This window comes from Phoenix dactylifera, chromosome 7 (genome assembly GCF_009389715.1).
Source record: "Phoenix dactylifera cultivar Barhee BC4 chromosome 7, palm_55x_up_171113_PBpolish2nd_filt_p, whole genome shotgun sequence".
Classification (NCBI taxonomy): domain Eukaryota; kingdom Viridiplantae; phylum Streptophyta; class Magnoliopsida; order Arecales; family Arecaceae; genus Phoenix; species Phoenix dactylifera.
In genome coordinates this window covers 9,116,527-9,142,113 of record NC_052398.1, presented here as the reverse complement: position 1 = coordinate 9,142,113, position 25,587 = coordinate 9,116,527, and the positions used below count along the sequence as shown (strand labels likewise).

General features: G+C 42.4%; 1 protein-coding gene across 1 annotated transcript; it reads left to right on the top strand.

The window, feature by feature from the left end:
* Positions 1-7,390: 7,390 nt before the first annotated feature.
* LOC103696831 (protease Do-like 10, mitochondrial) lies at positions 7,391-18,728 on the top strand. Its single transcript, XM_008778552.3, is given in 10 exon segments — positions 7,391-7,799; positions 11,259-11,429; positions 11,432-11,461; positions 11,464-11,502; positions 14,148-14,343; positions 15,232-15,491; positions 15,692-15,819; positions 16,245-16,444; positions 18,032-18,081; positions 18,255-18,728. Coding segments are annotated over 9 exon segments (1,413 nt in total). The 5' UTR covers positions 7,391-7,423; the 3' UTR covers positions 18,045-18,081; positions 18,255-18,728.
* The last annotated feature ends 6,859 nt before the right edge of the window (positions 18,729-25,587 follow it).

Genomic DNA, 25,587 nt, shown 5'->3' with positions numbered 1-25,587 from the left:
GTCACCAATAATTGCCACATCATCTGAGCCTAATCCCCTTGGTTGCACCTAATCAAATTTGGTCAAACCCGAATTAAAACAAAGCAATTTGGTTGAACCCAATCTAATCAGGTCAGACCCTGATTGAGCTCAAATTGAATCCAATTCAATTTTGGCTCATGCAAACTCAATCAAATTGAATTAATTACTTTGTGTTGGACCTAATCCAATTAGGTCAATCCCCAATTAAGAACAAATTAATTTAAAATTAATTTGATCAGCTTAAGTCCTTTTTGGTTCTGAACCTAATCCAATCAGGTCAAAATCCTGATTGAGCCCAAACTTGAATCCAATTCAATTTGGCTCATCCTTAGCACAATTACTCAATCAAATTGAGTTTATTAGTAATTTAATTACTAATTAATCCTTCAATAATTACTTTAATTATTTTATAAGATAATTTGCCAATCAAATTGACCAAATTATCCCTGAATGATTCTTAATCATTCATCAGCTTTCTTAATCAATCAGGAATCTTCTATGCGTGTGACCTCATAGGTTCGAACCTAAGCCGGTAGTATAGGAATAATTTCCTACACTAATTGATGTGACCATCTAGCAATGGTACCCAACGTCCGGATAGGCCGAATATATGCGAAGCAAATATTCTGAAACCCTGAACTATGGTTACTGTATAATTCAATCCCTTTGACTCCTAATGCCAGGATGACTTAGAGCTCACTGTCAACCCTATAATTAGTACATCCATTATGTGATTAACTTTAGATATCTCGTGACTCCTCACTGGGATTACCCTGGCCAAGGTTTTGCTAAATTAATCATAAGACATTATCTCCTGTTTTCAGGAGGGGTCAATTCCATCTTGACTCACAACTGACTAAGCAAGTACTTGACTGCACCCAGTGACCTTCCGTCACTGAATTAGAAATTCAGGTAGTCCGGTACCAAAGTACAGTGAGTTGCTTGCTAGTCACAGGTTGCGGTCTCAGGTCAGAGGGCCAAACTTATACCCATATCCACTCGAAACATCTCTCGACAGTAGAGCGTTCCGGAATTGGTCACGTTCAGTAAAATGTACTCCTACACTTCACCTGTGTGGCATACCAGTGTCTCCACACTCCTTGGTTAAGAGGACAACCAACGTATATGTCACACAATGACCTAATCTCGATAATGCTGTCGTCCTAGTAACAACATATCATTTGGTCGCGAACAAGTTTAAGGACTCAAAGATAAATCTTCTTTATCATAACATAAGTCCTAAGGACTTCTTCATATAAGAGTTCATTTGAAGATGAAATGATGAATAATGCCAAATAACACTTTATTAATTTGTCAATTCATTTACAAAATTCAATCATCAATATGCTGACGATTGACATTTAGGATACATATCCCAACACTGGACTTCAGGTAGGTTGGGGAGGTGGCCGGGAAGGGGTCCAACGGCGGCAGGCCGGTAAGTGGCCGGCTGGACTCGAGCACTTCTGCTGCCTCTCTGGACCACCAAGTAGCAGTGGGAAAGGCGGGGATGGCTATGTTGGGGGTGTTTTGGGAAGGAATGTTGGTGAGGGGGTCGGTGATGGGCCGACCCGGTTATGAGTGTTTGGTGTTGGGGCCCCATGCGGTAAGGAACAAAAGCTAGTTTTGCAACATGGTGCATGAAGATCCTTGTATGAAATTAAAGGGGAGCGATCAAGCACTCCTTCAATACCTCGTTCAAAAGACTGGTGTAGGTGAATGGAGACAGCCTCCACCGAGCTTAGTGTCGCTTTTCAACCACCTGGGAGTCCTTTTCTATAGAGTCTCTAGGTCTGTCGGGGGGCATCATTAATTTGTGGAGGTAGGGTATCGCTTCTATGGATGTGTTCTACAATTGCCCCTAGCAAGTCATAATAATAATTTCGGAATGTAATGAAACTTCTTGAATTATGTCTAGAGTGTATACTAGCACTGATTATAGGGTGAGGAGGGCCCTCACAGGTGATGTCACCAACCTTGTTTCTCATGTCTCGACCTTGGTTGCTGATGGTTTTAACTGCATCCAAGAACCCAGTAAGAAGAGAGGTGGCAGGGCCTACATCGATAAGATAGAGAGAAGAAAGTTTCGAAACTCTCTGACAATGAATGACTTGGTGGATTTTGGGTTCTCCAGATCGAGGTTCACCTGGTGCAACAACCACTTAGGCCGTGCTATAGTGTGGGAGAAAATCGACAAGGCTGTTGCGTCAGCATATTGGATCCACCGCTTTCTTACCTATTAAGTTTGACATCTTTTCCAGATTACTTCTGATCACTGTCCTCTCCTGATCACCACTGTTAATAGCTCTTGCCATCGTAGTCTCTTTCATTTCGAGAAGGTGTGGCTTTCGTATCCCCAGTCCTGGGACATTGTTTGGGAGGCCTGGGAGACTCCGGTGTGATGGGATGCCATGCAGAAGGTCTCTCGCAAGTTAGAGCTCACCAAGCAAATCCTGCAAAGATGGACCCGAGAAGTCGTGGGCGACATCTTTAGACGGTTGGATAAGGTGGAGGCATACATTGTTGATTTTTAGGAAAGGGAGGATAGTAGTGGCGAGCTACTGGAAGCTAATATGGTTGTCTCGCATCAAAAACTGGCTATGTATTACTCTCTCTTGTTGTAGCAGGAGGTCTTTCAGAGGCAGAAGTCTAGAATCCAGTAGATCAAGGAAGGGATGAGAACACCCGCTTCTTCCATCGGTCGACCATTATCAAGAAGCAAAAGACATCATCCGATCCTTAAGAGATGGGGCTGGGCAAGAGTGGAGGAGAAGAGCAGAGTAAGACAGCTTATGGTTGACTTCTTCAGGTCTAGGTGGATGGAGGATAGTAGCTGGGGGGTGGCCGCCTATTTTTTGCTGCCGGACGTCGAAGTTGGGATGGCAGAGAATACAGACCTAATTTGGTCGGTGTCTGAGAGTAAGATACGAGGGGCTATTTGGGCCTTGGCAGAGAATAAAGCTCTGGATCCGGATGACTTTTTCCTTTCTTTTTTAGGAGGTATTGGTGTATCGTCTGAAGGGTGATAGTGGAGGTAGTCTAGCTGTTCTTCAGCACGACGTCGATGGCAAATATCTGGAAGGCAACCTACGTCACCCTCATTATGAAGAACTAGGACATGATGGAACCTAGTCATTTTGGGATGATCAATCTTTGCACTACTCTCTACAAGGTAGTGGTGAAGATCATGGTGGGTAGAATGAAGTTGTTGTTGCTCGGACTCATCAGCTAGGAATAGGAGGCGTTTGTGGGGAGTCAGAGCATCACCAACAATGTCCTGATTATCCAAAAGATAATATGGGATCTGTAGTGTCCCTCGAGGCAACGAAGCTACATGGCAGTAAGGCTGGATATGGAGAGAGCTTATGATAGAATCCGCTAGGACTTCCTTAGATTTGCATTGGAGAGCTTTGGCTTCCACGAGACCTGGTCGACTAGGTGCTTGGCTATGTGTAAGGGCATCCTTCTCCATCCTGATCAATGGGATGTCGTCACTGTTCTTCCACTCCATCATTGGGCTTCGTCAAGGTAGCCCCTTATCCCCTAACCAATTTATTATTTGCACTGATGTGTTATCTCATGCCCTGCAGGCTACATTTCGAGAGCGGAAGATGGATGCCTACATGCCAACCCCCGATGCCCGATTGATCTCCCATCTCTTGTTTGCAGATGACTGTCTCTTCCTAGTCAAGGCAAGATGAGGGACACGCTGACCCTCAGATGTGTCTTGGGGACTACTGTGAGACATCAGGATAGAGGGTGAACCATCACAAGTCTACTATATGCTTCAGTCTAAAGACGAAGTTGTGGGTGAAGCAGGCTATCAAGAAGCTTCTTGGCATAGGGAGCGAGAGGGGTTGTGGAGTTATCTGGGCATCCCCATCATGGGGAGAAAGCTGCGAGTGTTGGAGTGTCTCAAAATGGTGCAGCGCATCTAGGAGTGGATGGAGGGCTGGAGAGCGGCCTTGTTATCTATGATGGGCAGGCTGACACTAGTGAGATTGGTCTTGAGCTCCATGTTGGTCTATCTTATATCTAACAGAGACATTCCAAAGATGAGGATTGAGCATTTTCTCTGGAGCTTCTTGTGGGGCTCATATGGCCACAGACACGGGGTGCACCTATTGGCACTACAAGAAAAACAAGACTTGGCGATGCTTTTTAAGGCTTTTACCGACGCTTATAAGCATTGGTCTATTTTCTTTTGACGCTTTTAAAAAGCGTCGCCAAAGCGTCGGCTATGTCAGAGTGGAAAAAAAAAATTGCCGACCATGGTGTGGGGGACAATCTGCCAGCCGATTCGCGAGAGAGGGCTAGGTGTCCAGTCTCTTCTTATAAGGAGAGAGGCGCTGATTGCTCGGCATGCAGCGAACTAGTACTTGAGCTGCAATACTTCTGGAGTCAGGTGATGACTGTTCGCTATAGATCGATTATGGCAGGCGAGGTAGCTCAGAGTGGCCGGAGGTGCTCCTTTCTCTGGGTCGGATATTTGCAGGTACATGCCTACTACCTTGGCTAACACCAAGTAACTGTTTGGTGATAGGGGTAGTGTTGATGTTGTGGAGGACTCTTGGGTAGTTACTCTTTCGGTGAGGCTCTGACCAACCATGGTCAACATTGAGGCTATGGACGGTCTATAGGTTTGCGATCTTTTTCGTCTTGATGGGGCAGGATAGGATACAAGCTGGATTGGCCATCTATTTGGTGAGCACCTTACGGAGAGAGTCCAAACACTGGCAATTCCGGAAGTGCTGGTCTAGATGTGAGGGTTTGGTGTACGTCCTACAGTCCCAAGGTCAGAGTGAGAGACATCTATGGCCTTCTTTAATGGGAGCAGGCACCCGAGGCAGAATTGCATCTGAATTTGGAGGTTCGATCTTCATTCGAGGGTTGTACTGTTCCTCTAGAAGATGGTTTAGGGCTATCCACTAACGAGATCTATGTCGACCAAGAAGGGTTTGGGCATCCAACCACAGTGCTCTGGGTGCTAGATGGAGGAGACGGTGGACCACATTCTGTTTTAGTACGATCAAGCTAGAAGAGTTTGGAGGCTCGTTGATATCCCGCTAGATGCTCGGTGCCAGTCGGGCCCCTTCACCCAGGAGCTGAGATGGTGGGCCGCCGCTTCTCAGACCTTATATGTGGCCATTGGGGCAACTTATATTGCTTATTATATTTGGCTGGCTAGAAATGCCTAAATTTTTAGGGAGAGCAGCTTTACACCTAGGTTCGTCGTGGAGCGGGCTCATGTACAGGCGGCAAAGATCAACCATGCAAGTCTATAGGATAGGTCTTTGACAACTCGGGGCATCTAGAGCTCTATATTTGCTCTTGTAGTGCCACGAAAAGTGTTTTTCACCTAAAAGCCCCCACCCTCTTTAACTTCGATTAATGCGTGTTGGATGGTGGCAGAAAGGGTAGTGCATGCTTCATAATCAGAGGCCCAAACTCTAGGGTGGTCTTTGATATTTTTGTTTTTAGGGCAGAGTTAAGGCAACTTGGGCTGGTCTGTGTCAAGCCAGGCTTGTTATATGGGCTAGTGCAGTCCTGCTTGAGAGTGACTCGGCAACGGTGACCAGTTGGATCCAGAGGGACACCTGCGGCATGGGCGGCTGCCACCTGTTGCTCCGAAATATTCGAGCCATGGTGGGTGGAGATGTTGTCTTTTAGGCGAAGCATGTATACAGAGAAGCTAATGGAGTTGCGGATTGAGTGGCCTCGTATGTGACCGATCACTCTAGGGGAGATCTCTGGGTTGGGGAGAAGGAGCTGCCTAGAGCGCTCTGAGATTTATTATTTTTTGACTTTTTTAGATGTATTCACACTAGAAGTATATGAGTCATCTGTTGTAGCAAAAAAAAAGCTATGCTGGCCTTGCCCAATAACTTGTGGCTCGATTCATGCCATTCTTTTATAGTAGAAAATTCTGCCAGCTATCCTAGAAAAAAAGCATGAGATCTTCCCAAGTGAATATATCAAGCAAATTCGATAAGTACTATAATTCTTAAGATGCATCCTAGGTACCAAGGATTATCACTTTGCATATCAAAAGCAGTATTGTATGGTGGTTTTGTTAGTGTTGCAAGTTTCTTCCCAAGTTGAGTTTTTGTTGCTATTAAAAGCACCACTATTATCTATCATAACAAAGAATGAAATGTTTTACTGGTGCTAAACATAGTTTGACTCGAAATGTTTTCTTTTCTTTCTTCTTCTTTTTTTTTTGGTACAAAACCTGAAATGTTTGTTTACCATCATTATTCTAATAATCATTTCTATGTTGAGCGGTGCTAATTGTGTTTGTCTTCAAATTTAAGGCAATTCAGATAGAAATACTCGCCATAGATGCATGTTTAATAAAATAAGAATTATATCATTATTTGTACATCATTCGACGTTTATATGGAGTTGCATGTAGAGTGCTAAGCATACCGTATATAATTCAAATAGATTGTTATATGAGGAAGGTACATGATTAGTTGATAAGAGCTAATTTGGTGTCCATTTGAAGATATTTTTGTCGCTAATAATACTGATTCAATATTTAGGTGGCAAATAATCATTTACATTCAAGATAGAAAGATGGATGTTTACACCCTATTTCAACAATTCAGATGGTAGTTGTTAGCAGGCACCTTATGGATCAGTTTAGATAGAGTCAGAGTACATAAAAATCACATGATCCTTGCTAGACTAGATAGAGTTCAGTTATAATTTATACTAAGCATAGAGGCGTAAGTTAAAAAGGTAAAATTTGACCATAATAAGAACATGCTGGCTGAAAAATTGGAACTTGGCTGTGATTAATTATGATGCATTAGTATAGCTCATAGGCCAAAGGATATTGAATAGTGATGTAGTTTGCGGGTACACTATGCATGGGATCATGGGAGCAAATCTTCAAAACTATCAAGAATCATGATGGGTCGTTATAATATCAGTGGTTGTATTTAGTTATTTTGTTCTTTAGTATACATAAGTGTAATTATACTCTATAAAAAAGGAATCTAACTTATCAATGCATTTTATGTTATCTTAGCTTATAGTAGATTTCTATCTTAGGAGTAATATTAGTTTAGATTTTCTACTACCAGAGCCTAGGCTAATCCCTATGCTATTCAATTTTATTTTCTTCAATGATGGTGTGACAGTGATAAAAGTCCTTAAGGATCAAGATATGTTGATCCATGCTACTCTTATATCCTCCTCCTTTTGATCATGCTTTTTTGGCCGATCTAATAGCGCACCTATCCCTCGGGTGCGAGTCTTTTTTGTGATTTACATATAACACCCTACCAAAAATTAAATTTACTACGTTCACTAACGTGCATCCACGTGATTGCTTCGGTGATGAAAACCCTCGCCCTTCCCCCTCTCACTCTCTCTCCTTCCACTGCGGGAGGCCATGCTCGCCTCGATGCGCAGCATCCGGAGGCTCTCCTCTCTCCGCCGTCTCCTCCACCGTCCCTCTCCTCCTCTGCCAGGAAAAACCATCCTCCGATCTCCTTCCCGTCTCCAGAACTCCGTCTTCTTCTCCCTCTTCTCCACCGGCACCTCCGGCCCTTATGACGGCGGCGATGGCGGAAACGGCGGATGTAGAGGTGCCTTGTCTCGCTCTTTTTCGGAGGAGGATGAGGAGCCTCTGAGCTATCGGCACACCGATGCCTACGCGGCCATCGAGCTCGCGCTGGACTCGGTTGTGAAGGTTTTCACGGTGTCGAGCAGCCCCAATTACTCTCTCCCGTGGCAGAATAAGTCCCAGCGGGAGAGCATGGGCTCTGGTAAGAGAAAACCCGCTTCTAATCTGAGCTATGGGTTGGTTTTATGAAGCCCGGGCCTTTTATCAGTCCGAGGTTTTCATCATTTTTTTTGATATATTCGATGGATCGAACTTAAGAATTTATTTCGATAAATAGCATAGTAAAAAAGACACGTTGTCCTCGGTTTAATCCTCAAATGACCGTGTTTGCAATGCGTTATGTGATAGTGAAACATAAGAATCACTGGAAAATAAGGGGACAATAAGATTTTTTTTTTTTTTTAATTTCCTTTACAGTGAATAGCCTACATTTCATATGCTGGTTATCGGAAGGAATAAGAAGATGTTGCTTCTCACAATTCCACTGTGAGATGGAATCTTCAGATAAAGGATTGCTTATTGCTAGTCAGAAAAGATGGTTCACAGAGACACATCCCCATACTCCCACAGGCATGCTCTTTCTGAAGAAGAAAATCTCGGATCTCGTAAAGTTGTAGACTGGGTAGACTTAAAGCTCCTTTGCAATGGGCTCATTTTACATACAAGAGATTTTTTTTCTCTTTTTTCTAGCTCCTCATTTTGTATATGAGCAAAAATCATTCCCATTGAACCCTTAAGGTTGGGACCAAGGTGGGATAGAATTAGGAGTGGATGGAAGACCTACACATTTTACCATGTGTGTGCATGGCGAAGAGATGGTGTGGAAGCTCAGTACACACAATAAGGTCTATCTAATCGCCAAGGGTTTATTTACTGGTAAAGCTTGCTGTTGCACCAGTATTGGCTAATATGCTCAAAACACTTTTATGTGTTCCTGCAACATACAAAATTAATATAGGATATTAAACATTCAGAATGATATATAGAACTATAGAAGTAAGTAAAAAAAAAGCAAATAACAACAAAAGGAATAGAAAAAAATATAAAGCCTTTTTTTTTGTTCCTTACCTAGCAAATACCAAGTAATATGGAGGTTTTACGTTCTCCTAATCATCACACTTATGCATGTGTGGGCAACTGTTAGAAGTGCGGATTCTTCTGCAGTTTGAAGTCTAGAAGATGCCAATGGCTGCTTGTCAGTGATTATAGTAAATGAACAGAAGCAGGGATAAAGTAAATAATTTCTTTGTTTATGAAATATAGGTACTATAATGAGTTTGGTACTCAATGATTAAGCAGAGCAAATTATTAAAATCACGATTTCTAATTTGCTTACTCTAGATCTTATTAACACAAAGCATGTATAAATTAGTAATGCAATTCAACACATATTACTTAAAGAGGTCCACATTTGGAAAAATAAAAACAACTTATTTGATCATATGCTGCAAAATGCTATAAGGAAAATTCAAACCTGAGATATAATTGAAAAAAAAACTTGAATCGTTCTGCTACTTGTTTTATTTCTTCTTACTTCTGACTGTTCTTTTCAATTTTTTTTCATTTGGTGGTGTATATAACGAAATAGATATGAGAATGATGAAGAAACATTACATTAATACCCTCTCTATCGTTTGGTGCTCTAAGTGACATCAGATGATTTGAAACAGACCAAACCTGCTTGACTAGCATAAACCTAGTTGGAATTTGATTTAGGTAATTTACTAGCTAGTACATCTTTCTTTGTGCCGTATGAGCCAGTTCTCCGTAACCCAACAAATACCGTTATATAACAAATGATTCAACTAGTAGTAGGCTGATTCTAAAATAGTAGGCAATGAAGATAATGCAACCAATAAGCCCCATAAGCACATACACAAACAAGTCATAAACATGCTGCTCATGCTTGTGACATGCACGGCATGCTACATCGCATGCCTGTACGGACTTGTATGCATGCATATCCATAGCCCACATTTCATATGTGGAATCTACCTAGCTCCCCTGCACTTATAGAAGCTTGAGACTGTGCATTTACAAGAATATGGCTATTCATGGTTATAGGCATATGGCAAAGGTCCTATGAGTCTTGCCAGCACTTGTGGACCCCTATCCTTGTTCATGTGTGTGATAGCATGTAATATCTTGTTTCATGTATCAGTGACTTGCTATGTCTTTACAACTGCATGCACATCCTATGAGGTAATATGCATGTCCATGGGCAACGTGGGCCTATAGCCATGTATAGGGTGCCAAGTCCATAATGAAATTGACTCTAGGTTTTTTTGTGATTACGATTCCGTCTGAACCAAGCTTAAGCCTTCTTCAAGTTGTTCTGAAACTACATTATGCCATGACCGATCCATATCATTTTTGCAACAAGGCTGAATAAGACCCAGATTGGTTTGCACTTGGTCGTATGATGGCTAACTAAATGTGCACTCAGGTGTGCCTTGAAAAGTTCCCCCAATCTAAAGCCATTAGGAATTGCAAAGTATGCAGTAACTCTATCAGTAGACCATGGTACCCTTTTGGGGACTAAATTGAGCTAGCACATTGGCTCATATCCTATGCAAGGATAGGTTTCAAACCCATGACATGCTTTTTACAAGATTTTTAATTGGCCCTAGACTGTGGTAGTAGTTGTACATATATTGTATAAAAGAATGGATTAAAAAGCTGGCGGAACAAGATGGTACCATCAGCATATCATACTGGTCCATTGCAAACCGACACTTGTACAGGTATTGAGATGCCGAAACCATCTGTACAAATACATTCTGGCCATACCAGACTATATTGGTCCATGCCGGTGTGTACGTATGGTACCTACGACCATCCCAGCCGGTATTGACAGTTTTTCATTTTTTTGATACTGTCAGTTTCGATATGTACTGTCAGTACTGGTAATCTACCAATATTGTAGCATTCCAATAGAAAAATGGTATGGGATTTAGTATTGGTATTCAAAACTTTGAGATAAAGTGAGATTGAAGTTCAGTTACAGATCTTCCTTAACTTCCGATTATACTTGACTGAGCCAATGGAAGCTGCTCATCCATATTTGATCTCTAAAAACTTTGAAAAACTGACATAAATCGCTAAGTTAACTGAAGCAATCGTTCTATGTTGGTTTGATTTGATTTTTAGTGGACGACAGATACCCACGTTAACTTGCTAGCATTTTAAGACTGCAATACCTGTTTCCCGAGACTCGTATTTTGATGCAATACCAAGTCAAACACTTGAAATAACTAGCAAGACCAACTTAAAAGTTCCAATTGCGTTCAAGGTACAACATCTTATATGTTTTATCATGCTCATTTTATGTTTGTGCTTCTGCTCTGTCTTTACTTTCAAAGATTGCAGTCTTTTATTTCCTCAGAGATGAAGCTTTGATGAATCAGTCATCTGCCAATTAAACTTCAAGCCCTGCAATCATATTTACATAGCCAATTACACATTATTTGTATATTGTGTGTGCATGGATTTCTGTTTATTGGAGCTCAACTTATGGAACTTAATGTCTACATATCCTAAATGAGCTTCACTTTACTTTAAATTTTGATAAATCATACTGAGTTACATTGATTTCATATAGGATTTGTGCTTCCTGGACGACGTATTTTGACCAATGCTCATGTTGTAGCTGATCATACATTTGTTCTTGTAAGAAAGCATGGTTCGCCTACCAAGTATAAGGCGGAAGTCCAAGCAGTTGGTCATGAATGTGACTTAGCCCTTCTCACTGTTGAAAATGAGGAATTTTGGGACGGATGAATTATTTGGAACTTGGTGATGTTCCTTTTTACAAGAGGCAGTTGCTGTGGTTGGGTACCCACAAGGTATGAATTTAAACAATATCTGAATGGCTTGTCCAATAAAATTTATAAAATGACAAATTTGTTTTTTTTTTTTTGTATTTTAACTAAGTTTTGACACCAGTTCCTTATTTACGAGCATGTAAAGAAATTGCATTTTCATTCTTCTACCCAAGACTTGAAATTTTATAGTTTTTCCTCATAGATTTTAGTAAATTCAATGAATAGTCATTTAATTATTTTTTTCCCGTCTTTCTACTACATGGAAACATCAATCCTGCAAATTGGATGAGGTCAGATTAAAAAAAGATGATGAAAATTAGTTTCAACACTAAGGAGGTCACTTCGGATGTAGCTGTTCCCTTGTGCTGCATGTTACATTGGCTTAAGTTGCATTTTTCCTCCCTTTTTTGATAGCTTCACCCTGGTATTGGGTTACGGTTGCATAGCACTGGTGTTACTTTCCACCAATCAATTTTTAGCTTTTGCTTGTTTGGTACTTAACTTGTGTTGTTAAGAGGCTGCCAGTTTTGTTGGTTAAACATCTGCATCATGAGATCTAATATGAATAGAAGAATCAGATATCTTGTGTTAGAAAGAACAGTGGTTTGGAGGTAGTTGAATTGTAGGTGTAAGGAGTAAAAGTCATGCTTTGGTGTGTTAGACTGTTAGGCCTATTTGTGGTAAATAATTAGAAGTTTCTGATTTCTAGTTATTTCTACTTTGGAACTACTAGATGAGTCAATATTTATAGATAATTTTTCTAGTCACATGTGCATCTGCAGTTACACATCGGAAACTGAATGAGCCCCTAAGTGGTTTACATACTTTATTAATGATATGGCTCAAGAGACACTCAGCGCCTGACATCAATGTCTATGATGTATTTCCTCCTTTTTTATGCAAGCTTCACTCTATATACTGTACCATGAAACAAAGTAGTCAAAGGCTTAAGGTACACTGAGATGTCAAGTTCTCTTGGATCCTAGGTGCAGGGTGCTTAAGAGTGGTGCATGCCTTGGTTTATTGTGGCGCAAAATTATAAAAATATATAAACAATTATGAATATGTGATACTAAACATATTTAATGATAAATTATCAATTAATCAACAGAAACAAAAAATTAGAAAGCATAGAATTCACGTTGACACACATATGAAGGATACATATGAAGGTTTGCCATACCATACCGAGCATACCGTACCGTACTGGTACCCAAATTGACATGCAGTCTCATACCATACCGACATTCAATACTATACCATGTACCATAACAAGATGGCGCTGGTACGGGGTCTGGTATCAAGATGGAGAACCTTGGATGCAAGCAAATTGTCTTAATATTCCTCATCTTATACAGTTGGTTGAGTTATGAATCAACATGTCTTGTAACATATGAAGTAACTTTTCTGCACAAATACCTTCAAACTTTAGTTTCTGTTGGTTAGCTTGAATAAGTTTTTATGAGATAAACAAATTGACAGCTTAGAAAAGAATTATGCTGAATTCTTTTGCATTTTGCTGAAATTTTGGAATTATGGAAATAAGAGAACCAGATGGTTGAAGTTCTCCCTGAGAAACATTAAATTATTTTGCAGTCAAGTGCAACTTAGTCTCTCATTTTTCTTGCACTTGGAAAGGTATGATCATTTGGACAATAATGCATAGATATGACAAATTAATGATGTTGCCTAGGTTGGTCTTGAAGTTTTCAATTAGATCATTCTTCGGACCAAATTATAAGTTTGGATATTTTTCATATTTTAGGGGATAATTAGTAATTACTTCCTAGGTTATAATCTGGAATTTAGGCATACTTTTAGCTAGTTTGGTATATAATTTGGTAAGATGCATCTTTTGGATGTGCTTGGTGCACCAAATGGACTAGTTTTGACCAATTTATCAGGGCATAGAAGTGCTAAATGAGATTTGGGCTTTGAATGCCTTTTTATAATTTATTTAATGATAGATTTGGGTCAAGGGCCATGGTTAGTTTAATTAAATCATGGTCTAGATCAAGTTCAGGTCTCTTAAGGTTATAAAAAGTTAGAGCTGGTGTAAGGAGACGTGCAAAATCAAGCAGAAGATCTATTTTCTTGTTCTTTCACACTTTTCCCATCCTTGACTGAGGGCCGATAACTTCCAGGACATGGTACCATTCCTTATCACTGAAAATTTCAATATGATATTGACAAAATCATGTTTTAGTTTTATTTCCAGATTAAGTTGCCCATGAGAGGTACATTCAAGGGTGCCACACATCATCAAATCTACTCTGTAGTAAGGCACCTGCATAATTTGATAATTTTGTTAATGATGATGATCTTTTTCCAACTCTTTTTTCTTGCCTCTGTTCTGACTTGTTATTTGTTTCTTATAGGCTTGGTGATGTTTTCTTGTTAGAGGTGGACTGCACCAAATGTGATGATTGTATTGGTCCTTGTTTGTGTGGATATTCCTTTCTACCTATGAGTGTTTATATGTTATGATTGTAACTTTGTCATTACCGGTATTACCAGCACCATGACTGTCCAAACACTAGCCAATGAGAAATCTTTCTTGCATATGTTTGGCAAATGCCACATACTGAAATATCCATGGAGACTAATTTAGTTAAAAAGTAATAACTGATTACTTGCATATTATAACAACTCCTTCCATGCTGCAGGTGGAGACAACATTTCTGTTACCAAAGGGGTTGTTTCTAGAGTTGAACCGACACAGTATGTTCATGGTGCTACCCAACTCATGGCCATACAAATTGATGCAGCGATCAACCCAGGGAATAGTGGAGGACCTGCTATCATGGGTGACAAAGTTGCTGGAATAGCTTTTCAAAATCTTGCAGGTGCGGAAAACATTGGGTGAGTCTTAGACATGGTAAAGCTTTACTGCCGTTTCTGTCTTATTTTTACAGTATTATTGCTTTATGCATGACTTCTCTTTTTCTCTTGGATGATTTGGCTTGATTTAAGATCTATTCTGTGTCCAATGGGACTATCTTTGCTTTCTCTTAGTCTTTCTGACTTACATTTATCTTAGTGTATTCTTTCCTATCTAACAATATTAGTCCCATGCATGCAATTAAATGAGAAATCCATATTTTGGAGTACCCATTGTACCTATTTGAATTGCATTATACATTTTCTACATGCATAGATGTATGACATGGTTTCAAGCTTGAGCATCCCATTTATTCGACATCTAATGGGAAGGGGGGTTCCAATGAATATGTAATATAAATTCAAATATCAACATTATTAATTATGCCAAATTTTGATAACAAGTTCCTCCATCAGTCTTTCTCTCTCTCTCTGGATGGTGTCTTAGGGACAATGAAGGATGCTCAACTTTTGGAAGGTGTAAATATTGCATTTATAATTGCATGCATTTAAAAGAAAATCACTATATTAGCAGGATAAAAGCATGTATTATAACTTTCCATTTAACTGAAATATTTTGCTCCAGACATTTTCAGCCCTTCAGTCTTTACCATCTTAGCCAAAGTTGGACCGAGTGAATGTGTTAAGTCCCTTTGGGCTTGTTTTGGATGAATTTGGTTTCATTTGAAACAACTGATTTAGGGCAAGACCATTTCATCCTCCATCATAAAAGATGAAATGCATAGTCTGAATTTGGATTGCTGCTCTGAAATTTAAAAATTGATTTATGAATTGAAAATGTCTCAAATTACTGAAATATTGGTTTCTCTTTTCTATATCACAGCCTTCAGTCAATTCTCTCTTCTGCAGGTATATAATCCCAGTTCCCATAATAAAACATTTTATTGCTGGAGTGGAAGAGAGTGGCAAATATGTTGGATTTTGTTCGCTGGGATTGTCATGCCAGGCTACCGAAAATGCTCAACTAAGAGAGCACTTCCGCATGCACCCTGAAATGACTGGTGTTCTTGTGAACAAAATCAATCCCCTGTCAGCTGCCCATAGGGTATTAAAGAAAGATGACATAATTCTTGCATTTGATGGTGTGCCTATAGCAAATGATGGAACAGGTCGGCTAAGTCTTGTCTATCTTATCCACTTTAGTCTTTTTGTCTTTTCAAATTCAAACTGAATCTTACTTCTGGCACATATTATTTGTCTTTGGAAATAGTTTCTGTGGAATATGAATCTAATCCATGATAGATGTAGTGGAATTTGTTGGTTTTGATTGTGCTCATGTTTACCTTCTTCGATGCTGTGGTATTTGCAGTTCCTTTTCGAAACAGAGAGAGAATAACTTTTGATCATCTAGTTTCTATGAAGAAACCCAATGAAACTGCACATGTTAGAGTATTGCGAGATGGCACAGAGCATGAATTCTGCATTTCTCTTCTCCCTGTGAGTATGGTTACTCATGTCTCGTATAGCAATAACCTTTTTTATCATTTCTGTATATATAGTACCAACAAAAAAAAGATCTGATGCTAATAGTTGTAGTTATGGCAGCAACAGGAACCATGTTGTTTTCTTTTATTTCTTTTTTATAAATTTAAAATTCGAGGGATGGACAATGAGAGAGAGAGAGATATGTGGAGTAGGATTCAAAATGTTCATGATCATTAATGGAACTATGATTACACTCCTAGGTCCAAGACATCTTGATTATATATTTTTTATCACTCTTCACAAGAGCTGCCCTTTTGTTATTTTTTAGATGGACTAGGACAGAATTGGAGCTCCAATTGAGATCCTTTTACTTCTGAGTAAGAGTGTAGATGCTAATCTTACTTATGAATAACATGTATGCCTTTTTGATTTTGCAGTTACAACCTTTGGTTCCTGTTCATCAATTGATACGCCTACCTAGCTATTACATTTTTGCGGGTCTGGTCTTTGTCCATGACCCAGCCATACTTCATGAGTATGGTGAAGACTGTATAACACATCACCCCGCCGACTATGTGAGCGAGCCATTGCGAGAACTGCCTAAAAGGGCTGGTGAACAACTCGTCATCCTTCTCAGGTATCTTCTCAAAATTATATCATTCTCTCATGTTTTTATCTTCATAAGACATCTGGGGTCTGAAGATTTTTAATTTCAATGAATGATTGGTCTAGTTTTCATTCCCATAAACTTTTAATATCGGTAAATATCTCACAGAGTTGCTGAAAAAATGTGAGCTGAGATATGCTAATGACCTAGTGCAGATGCTTCAGATAACAGTTTTTAGGTATTCCTTTAATTAAAATTATCTATTGACACTAGAAAGGATAGCATGCTTGAAAATAGTTGAAGAAGCAAACTCACGTGTACCATGACTTAAGGTGAATGTGATAAGGAGCCCAGTTGAAATGGTGTGCTCATGAGAAATGAAAGCCAAAAGGACCCTTGCAAGGAGCAGGAATTGGACATGGTCTAGGATTAAAAGAATGGATAGCACAATATAGGTCAGAAAAAGGAGGAGGGGGGCTCGACTTTAAAGGATAATATACAAATAAAATTTTAAAAATCTCATAATAGGAGATGACCCTAAATGAACAGGTTTGCAACCATAGAACCATATAGGATGAACCTTGTACGGAGAAGTACATGAGACATGCTTCTTGAAAACTACTTTATAAATTTACCTTTCAAACTGCCAAGGATTTTTTCCTATTTTAACCTCATCATCATCAATGATGAGTGCCTACCTCTTTAGTAGGGCTTTAAACCACCTGGCATTTTTCCTCAGTGATTCTAGCTGTGGAAAAGACTAACTTGGAAAAAGTGGTAATGACCAATTCAAAAATTGTGTTTAGATTGGGCCTAAGTAGAAATTATTACAGAACCAGATTAGGAGTGCTGACCCTGTAAGTTATTGCTGTGAAAATGTAGTTAAAATGTCGAAAATTAATCTTTATCATTTCTTTATCTTCATCAGCAGCAGACATTGGGGATGGTCTGCTGAAAGAAAGGTTGCATCAAGGTTGCTATATTGTCCTTTATCATTTCTTTAATACGTGGGGGAGGATTTTTACAAATTCTATCATGGGATTAGTGTGTTTTCCAGCTGTGGTTCCTGCAATGCTATAGTTGTCTCCCTTAATTGATATCAACCAAGTACTGCATTAAGACTTACATCTTCCTAGGCCATGGTCTATATCTGCCTCTGCATTAACTTTTCTACAGCTCTAACTGCTATATTATTCAGCCAAAGCTCAAGGAATTCATGACCCCTTGTCAAATATGAATAATCTATCTGGCGTGATACAATTTAAGGACAAAGATCAGGGAAAACCTGTGATAACTTGAAAAAGAAGCAAGCAAACCTATCAGCTAACCTTTGTACAACCCTGTTCACCTTGTCATGTGTTAGACAAATATATAGAAATTTTTACTTTCTTTTTCTATTTCAGGTATGAAACCATTTGCTTAGTTTGTTATTTGATGTGCTGAGTTTGATTTGACACTTATAATATGGCTGACCGAGTGACAGTATCCGAGTAACCACTGTAGTGTCCATTGATTTAGGAAGGTAGTCCCTTTTTTTACCTTTTTCTTTGTTGTAGCCTTTGTTGTCAGAATCATGATCAATATCAGTATGATTATCTCCAACTCTTTGTGCCTCAGGTCTGATGGATGATATTAATGCAGGATATGAACGGCTGTCTGAGTTACAGGTATGACCTCTTCTCTTCTGCAAATGTACAGTCCCAACCAAGGACTTTGGTTCCATCAATTTTCATAATAAACAATCACAGCTGACCAAATTAAAATCCTTGCTAAACCATTTGTCTATGATTCCATGTTTCTTAGTTAATGGATCTAATAGCATGAAATAAATGGCAATCAGGTGAAGAAAGCAAACGGTGTGGAGGTTGAGAATCTAAAACATTTGTGTGAGCTGGGTGGAGGTTGCAGTGAAGAAAGCTTAAGATTGATTTGATGATGAAAGAGTAATTGTGCTGAACTATCAAAATGCCCGGCTAGCTACCTCTCGAATTCTGAAGCGTCATAGAATACCTTCAGCAATGTCCAGTGACCTGATTAATGACCAGACAAATGTCTCTGAAATTAAAGTGGCATGCTCCAGTTGATGTGATTCAAGAGACAGGTAGAGAACTGAGGCACTGTTACATTGTATTAGCCCTGCCTAACAGTCTTTTTTCTATAAAAAAAATTATTTTATGAACTATCTCATTGGTAGCAATATAATTGTAGAGAACATCACTCACATCTTATTTGAATGTGATGATTCTGAGCATTTTTGACCCTAACTCTCAGTAAAGTAAGTCAGTGGCACTTAGTAACAAGCCAATTCTGAGGAGCATCTGTTTTTCCTGGCACAATAATGTAAGCATTTTCTTTTCTTTTCTTGTTCATTTAAAATACATTTGGTTGCATGCAGAATAAGTCTTGAAAACAACAGCAGAAAGCCTTTTACAAGAAATATGTGCTGGGCCTCCGGTTTCATCACTATTCTTTCAGTTTGATAGAGGCCCTCTTCTTACACTGGATGGCCAACTTATGATAACTCTGCTTTGAATCACAGGGCATTTAATATAAACAGATTTCCATGCTACAGCTTCTCATTTTCTTCTCTCCTCTATCTCTGCTATCTGCATGCAAAAGTAATATTTGACAAGAAGGGTTTTGTTATCGTGCTTCTGTATTAAACGATCTTAGCCATCCCTTGTTAAAGGGTACACTGAGAAAGAAAGTCGTAGCCGGTTGATGTCCGGTGCACTGCGGCCACTTCCACAACAAACTGCGGTGGTGGAAGGTCGGGGGTAAGGCTAGCTTAAGGTGGTGGTGGTGGTGGAAGAAGTATCCGGCAATGGTGGTGGGCCTATGCTGCCTTCTTTTTTCTTGAAAAAATCTGTTTTTATTGTTATAAGAACTCAGAACCTTTGGAAAATGAACTTCAGTTGTTTGGGTATCTCACTCCAGCTAACATTGGTTGGTTAATCTCTCAGTGCTTAAGGGGGCAACAACTCAAAAGTTAAAATACAGGGGAGGAACAAGAATGAAAAGAAGAATGGTGTTTAGGAAGTCTGTATGATCTTTATTTTGTTAATCGGAATGCCTGATTTCAGTTTGATGTCAAAATCATGACCGTCCGTTGTCCATTTATAATGCCAGTTTAATGAATTTTCTTTCCTCGTAGTTCTAACGTAGAAGACTGCTTTCTCCAGTGAGGATCTCGTTAACATGCTTGTTCATGCACTTCAAGAGGAAACAAACTTCTATCCTTGTTGGCCAGCCTCACTAGCTCGTACAGGTGGTATCGTAGTCATCTTGTGGTAACCGCAATTTCTTCACGAAAGAAAATAGCCACAACTTTCTGGTTTTGTAGCCTACTTGGTTCTACATCAAAACATTTAACAAATATATTTGTCATAACCCAGATATGAGCATGATTTGATGCGCCTCGATTCGGAGGAATGACATGGCCATGCTATTGAGAGGTATAACCTAAGATAACATAAACCCAATATGTACATTTAGCTTTTAAATCCATCTCAAATATAACTAAATAAATAAAAATTATTTTTATTATTATTAAATAAAGTTAATATTGGTTCAGAGTGTTTAAATTCAAACATAAAAATGAAACTCATAATTCTCGGTATTCAAAAATCACGGACTAACAAATTCATAGTGAATTTAAAATACTAAAATTCTTTTACAAAAATTGCTAAGCTTGCTAGCGCGAACTCCCAGCCACCAACCTTCGTCTTTTTTTTTTTTTTTTTTTGCTAATACGGGTGGATCATACCTGACGGTACGGATACACCCAATAAGTCAAAAATACGGATACCCTCGGAGTGCCAAAGGCAGCTCCCCATCTCCAGTCCACAAGGTATCTCCGGAATGGCGAGCTACATACGCAGCCACCCCAATCCACAGCACCATTGGCTTCACGGTAGATGTGCTTAGCCTGAAAGGCCCATCCATCCCTCGCCATAGTCCATATGTCACGAAGCAATGGGTGGTCACTGAACTCACCCCTAGGGCCCTCTCGGATCCAACTGATAACGGTGGCTGAATCACCCTCTAGGATGATAGACCTAGCCTGTAGCACGCACCGGGCATGTCGAAGGCCCGCCCAGGCAGCTCCTCAGCTCCGCGCTCGGAACCGAAGTGTCAAATAAATGACTGCCACCAACGGCCCACAACCCTAGCGAAAGGGTCCCGAATGACAAAACCCGCACCTCCCCTGGTACCGCCATCCAGGACTGACCCATCAAAGTTGACCTTGAGGAAACTCGGGGTGGGGGCTCCCAGGTGAAAACACCGTGTGGGATACTGCCGAAGCATGGTAGGAGCCCCAGATGTCCCGAGCTGTCACGGTCCCTCCGGTGGTAGAGGTGTGAAACATCTCTGCCGCCTGACTACATGCACTCTCGACCACAAATCTCGGCGACATACATCGTTCACCGAATATACGGGCGTTCCTAGCCAACCAGATCTGGTAGGCAGTACAGCTCACTCGAGTCACCTCCTGACGAAGCGCTGGGGACTCCGAGCCCTGGCGCATGGCCTGTAAGAACTGGTCCCTACAGCTCCACACCGGTTGCGGAACCCCTGCCAGACGTCAAGTGTCCCTCGCCCATTGAGCACCGAAACAAGGCATGGTCGACCGTCTCGGCTACACCGCAAACCCCACACTCCAGGGGATCCTCAATCCTCCGTCCGCCAAGTACTGCTCTCGTAGGAAGACGGTCCCAGACCACCTTCCAAAGGAACAGCGCAACCCTCGGAGGAGGCCCAATCGCCAGATCCATGCACAATCAGGACCCGGCTCGTACTCCGCCTAAGAATGCGGGAAAGGACACCCATCCTGACTCTAGGACTGGTCGAGGAACTCCACACTCGTACATCGGGTCCACCACTCTGTGGCAGAGGGAGGGAGCGAACCCGCTCCGCCAGATGCTCCCCGAAGAAACGGGCTAGTCGAATCTCGTCCCAACCGGGCCGCCTCCCGGGGGTCATAAGATCACAGACCTGTAAACCCTCCCCAGCCTCGACACTGACAGTAGTCGGCCAACGGCACAAGGGGAGGCCATCAACCCATGGGTCCCCTGGTCACATCGATGCTGCGGCCATCGCCTATCAGCCATCGGGTATGATCCGACACCATGGGCACATATCTCGCTATCTCGCGCCATAAAAAGGAGCATCTTCGCCCTCCTCGAACCCCGCCTCCCGGCCTACCCCCCCATAGCGGGCAGTCATGATCCGGCTCCAGAAGCCCTGCGGCTCCAGGATGAGGCGGGAAGCATGCCGGGCGAGGAAGCAGCTCTCGTCTCTCCAGGAGAGACAACACCCCAAGGCCACCCTCCCTGAGAGGGAGGCAAATACTCTCCCATGCCACCAGGTGCACCCCGCGGCCCCCACCAAGCGAGCCCCATAAGAAGCCCCGAATCAGTCGCTCAATCTTCAGAAGGGCTGATCTTGGTACCACCGTGTTGGTCATGAGATAGATAGGCATAGAGCCCAAAACAGACCTAATCAGGCATAACTCTACCCATCATAGATAGAGACGCTGCTCACCAGGCCCTCTAGCCTACTCTGGACCCGTTGCACCATCCCGGAGCACTCAGATGCACGCAGTCTCCTACCTGTAATCGGAACACCCAGGTATGTCCAAGTCCCATCCTGCTCAGGCATCTCCAGAATCCTCCGAATCTCACGTCGAACCCCGGGTGGCGAACTCGGGCTAAAGGAGATGGAGGATTTCTGGGCATTCACTCTCTGACCGGATGCATAGCAATAGGCGGCCAAAGCCCGCCTAATAGCCTGGGCGTCTGCTACGCGGGCACGCGTTAGGAGGAGGCAGTCATCAGCAAAAAGTAAATGTGATATCGGCTGGGCCCCTAGAGCTGGGACGTAAGCCTCCAACTCTCCGGCAGCACACGCAGCCCGCAATGAACGAGATAAGACATCAGAACAGATGATGAACAGGTACAGGGATAAAGGGCATCCCTGCCGAAGCCCCATCGTAGAACTAAAGAGTGGGGACGGAGAGCCGTTGATCAAGATGGGAAAACCACGGACTCCGGACACACCCCATAACCCAACCAATCCAGGTCTCATGGAAACCCAGACTCTCCAAAGCTAGCCTAAGAAAACTCCACCTGATTCTATCATAAGCTCGTTCCATATCCAGCTTGATAGCCATCAGGCTTCGTCGCTTAGGGGCCCGTCGAAGGTCCCACATCATCTCTTGGGCCACCATAACGTTATCAGAAATACTCCTACCACCAACAAAGCACCTTGCTTTTGACAGATAATGCCAGAGAGAAAGGGCTTCATACGATCCATCAGTATTCTTGCCACAACTTTGTATAAAGTAGTGCACAAACTGATCGGTCTAAAATGGGCTCGGCTCGGACGCGTCCGCTCGCTTAGGTATTAGCCGTGACAAATGTGGCCTTCCAGTCATCAGGCATACCCGACCGACTAAAGAAACACAAGACCGCTTCTACCACTACGGTCCGGACGATGCTCCAGTACCTACGGAAGAAGAAAGGGGGAAGCCATCTGGGCCCGGGCCCTGTCCTCACCCAGAGCCCAGACAGCCTCACGCACCTCCCCCTCCGTCACTGGTCGAACCAACAGTGCATTCTCAGCCACCCCGATTTGGGATTCAGCTCTCGGGAGCAGGCCGGCGACATCCGACCAGTATCCTCCGTCCAAACGGGAGCGAAAGAACTCGAGTAGGATGTGGCTGATCGCCGAGTCATCCTCCACCCAGCGACCCCGCTCATCCCGCAAGGAACGAATAGTGTTCCTCTGTCTCCTAATAACCGTCGATCGGTGAAAGAAACTAGTGTTTCGGTCACCCTCTCTGACCCACTGAATTCTGGATTTTTGTCTCCAGAAGATCTCATGTTAACGCAGGATCGAGTGATGGGTGGCGAGAAGTTCCCCAGAGGCTTGCCATATCAGCCTCGGGGAGCGCGCCCACCTGATCTTCCCTACTTTGGAGGTCAGCAATCGCAGCCTCCCACATCTTCCAGCTTCCTAAAAATATCACCTACGACCTCCCGGTTCCATCGACGTAGCCGTCGCTTGGTCAACTCCAGTTTTCGTGAAGCCCCTCTGCATGCGTCGCCGCGAACCGGCAGGCCCCAAGCTCCCCGGACAATGTCCCCAGGATTGAGGGAAGGATAGCCAGACTTTCTCGAAACGGAATGGGCTCTGGTGCCACGAACCAGATACCGTCGAAAATAGCAAAGGACAATGGTCCGAAGCAATCCGAGAAAGATGACTAACCCTATAGGATGGGAATCTGATGAGCCAATCAGTGGAAGCAACAACCCTATCCAGCCGCTCCCACACCCTAGCTCGTCCGGATTGGTTGTTACACCAAGTGAAACGCGGACCGGAGAAACCCAGATCTACTAGGCCGTTCCGCGAGAGGAAATCACGGAACTCCCTCCTATCCACAGAGTCAGTGAAGGCCCTGCCTCCTGCGTTTCTCACACTCCTCCAAGATGCAGTTGAAGTCACCCACCATCGCAGACGGAAGTCCCTGTGTGATTAAGTGGGTGAGCTCGTCCCACAGAACCCTCCTAGTCCGATTGGTTTGTACTAGCATACACTCCGCACAAGATCCACGGAGCAGCATTAGGTTCCGAGATGATCATGATGACCTGTTGGGAGCAGTTGTGGAATATGTCAACCGTAGCCACACCCCGCTTCCACAGAGCCACAATGCCCCCGGACAACCCCCGGGAATCTACAGCATATGACTCCCAGTCAACCTCTAACCGCCGTAAAACACGACTGAGTCCTCTACCGGATAGTCGTGTTTCATAGAGTAGGCAGATCTCCGGACTATAGATCTGGACCAACCGCCTAAAGGATGACATGAAGGCCGGCTTTGCCGCCCCCCCTACAGTTCCACGCAAGAATCCTCATGGGGAAAAGTCCGAGAGGTCGGCCACAGGCACATCAACCCTCTGGGCCATAGGGACCATCACCACCTCGTGATTAGGGTCAGCCTGCTGACCCTCGTCCATACTAGTCCCGGACACGACTCGCAGCACAGCCGCCTTTACCCATTGAACGACAGTAGAGTGATCCACGGTCATGCGAGTAGCCCCCTCATGACCACTCAAATCACCTACCACCGGCTCCACCGGTGCAATCGTATCCCGCCCCATCAGAGGATCACTCATAGGGCAGTCAACGCAGACGGGAACCACACTCGTCCTAGTCATATCACCCGGATCTGGCCCACCAGAGGCACCATCTCCCTGCCCCATATCCATCTCTAGAGAACCTAGGGTAGTGGGGCTCACAGACGGCGGATCCACCCCGGAGGCCTGGGCCCCAAAGTGGAACCCACCATCGCTGGGCCCCGCAGTCTGGGCCCGCAGGCCCTGTGTCGGGCCCAATAAGGCCCGTTTGGGCCGTGAACAACGCCAGGCCCCCGCCCACGGGGGCCTTCCCAGGATCCTCCGCGCGTGGCCCAGCCAAGCTGGCCCAACCAACCTTCGTCTTTACTAATGCTATTTGCCTGAAGAAAGAGAAATAAAAATAGAGAGATATGAGCTAGAATCAGAATCATTTTTAAAATAAAATTATTTACAAATGATTCTATGTAACGGTTACATCCTATATTTATCGGGCCGTTGGATTGCATCTTGCCATATTATCTTGTTTGTCACGTAAAAGTTTGATCAGGTTAGCTCATAGATTTCGAGAAAGTGTATGGATATTATATATTCTTCCCGGATATTTTGGCATAAGGGAGCACTTTGAGAAAATACGGTCACATAGATACGTAACTGGGGCTCGGTTTGGTGCTTTGTTTTTTTTAATCTGACAAAAAAAAAAGGCGATCTTGTAATCGCGGAAATTATTCATCATGATAGGAGCCAATTTAACATATAAAGAAAATAATTTAACTTTTTTACTCATCATTTTTTTCTTTTTTATAAAAAAACATTTTTTAATGATTTAGTACTAAACTACATCATCTCGAGACTTTGTCCAAGCATACCTACTTTCAAACTGAATAATTACTTATTTACATAAACATATTCTAATAAAAAATTGTTTCCTTTGCTTGACAGTGGTATGAACAAAAAAATAATATGAAATACCATAAAGCTGCTGTTATCCATTTCTCTATTTGAGCTCAGGAAGTATTTCCCATCATTAAAGCCTTT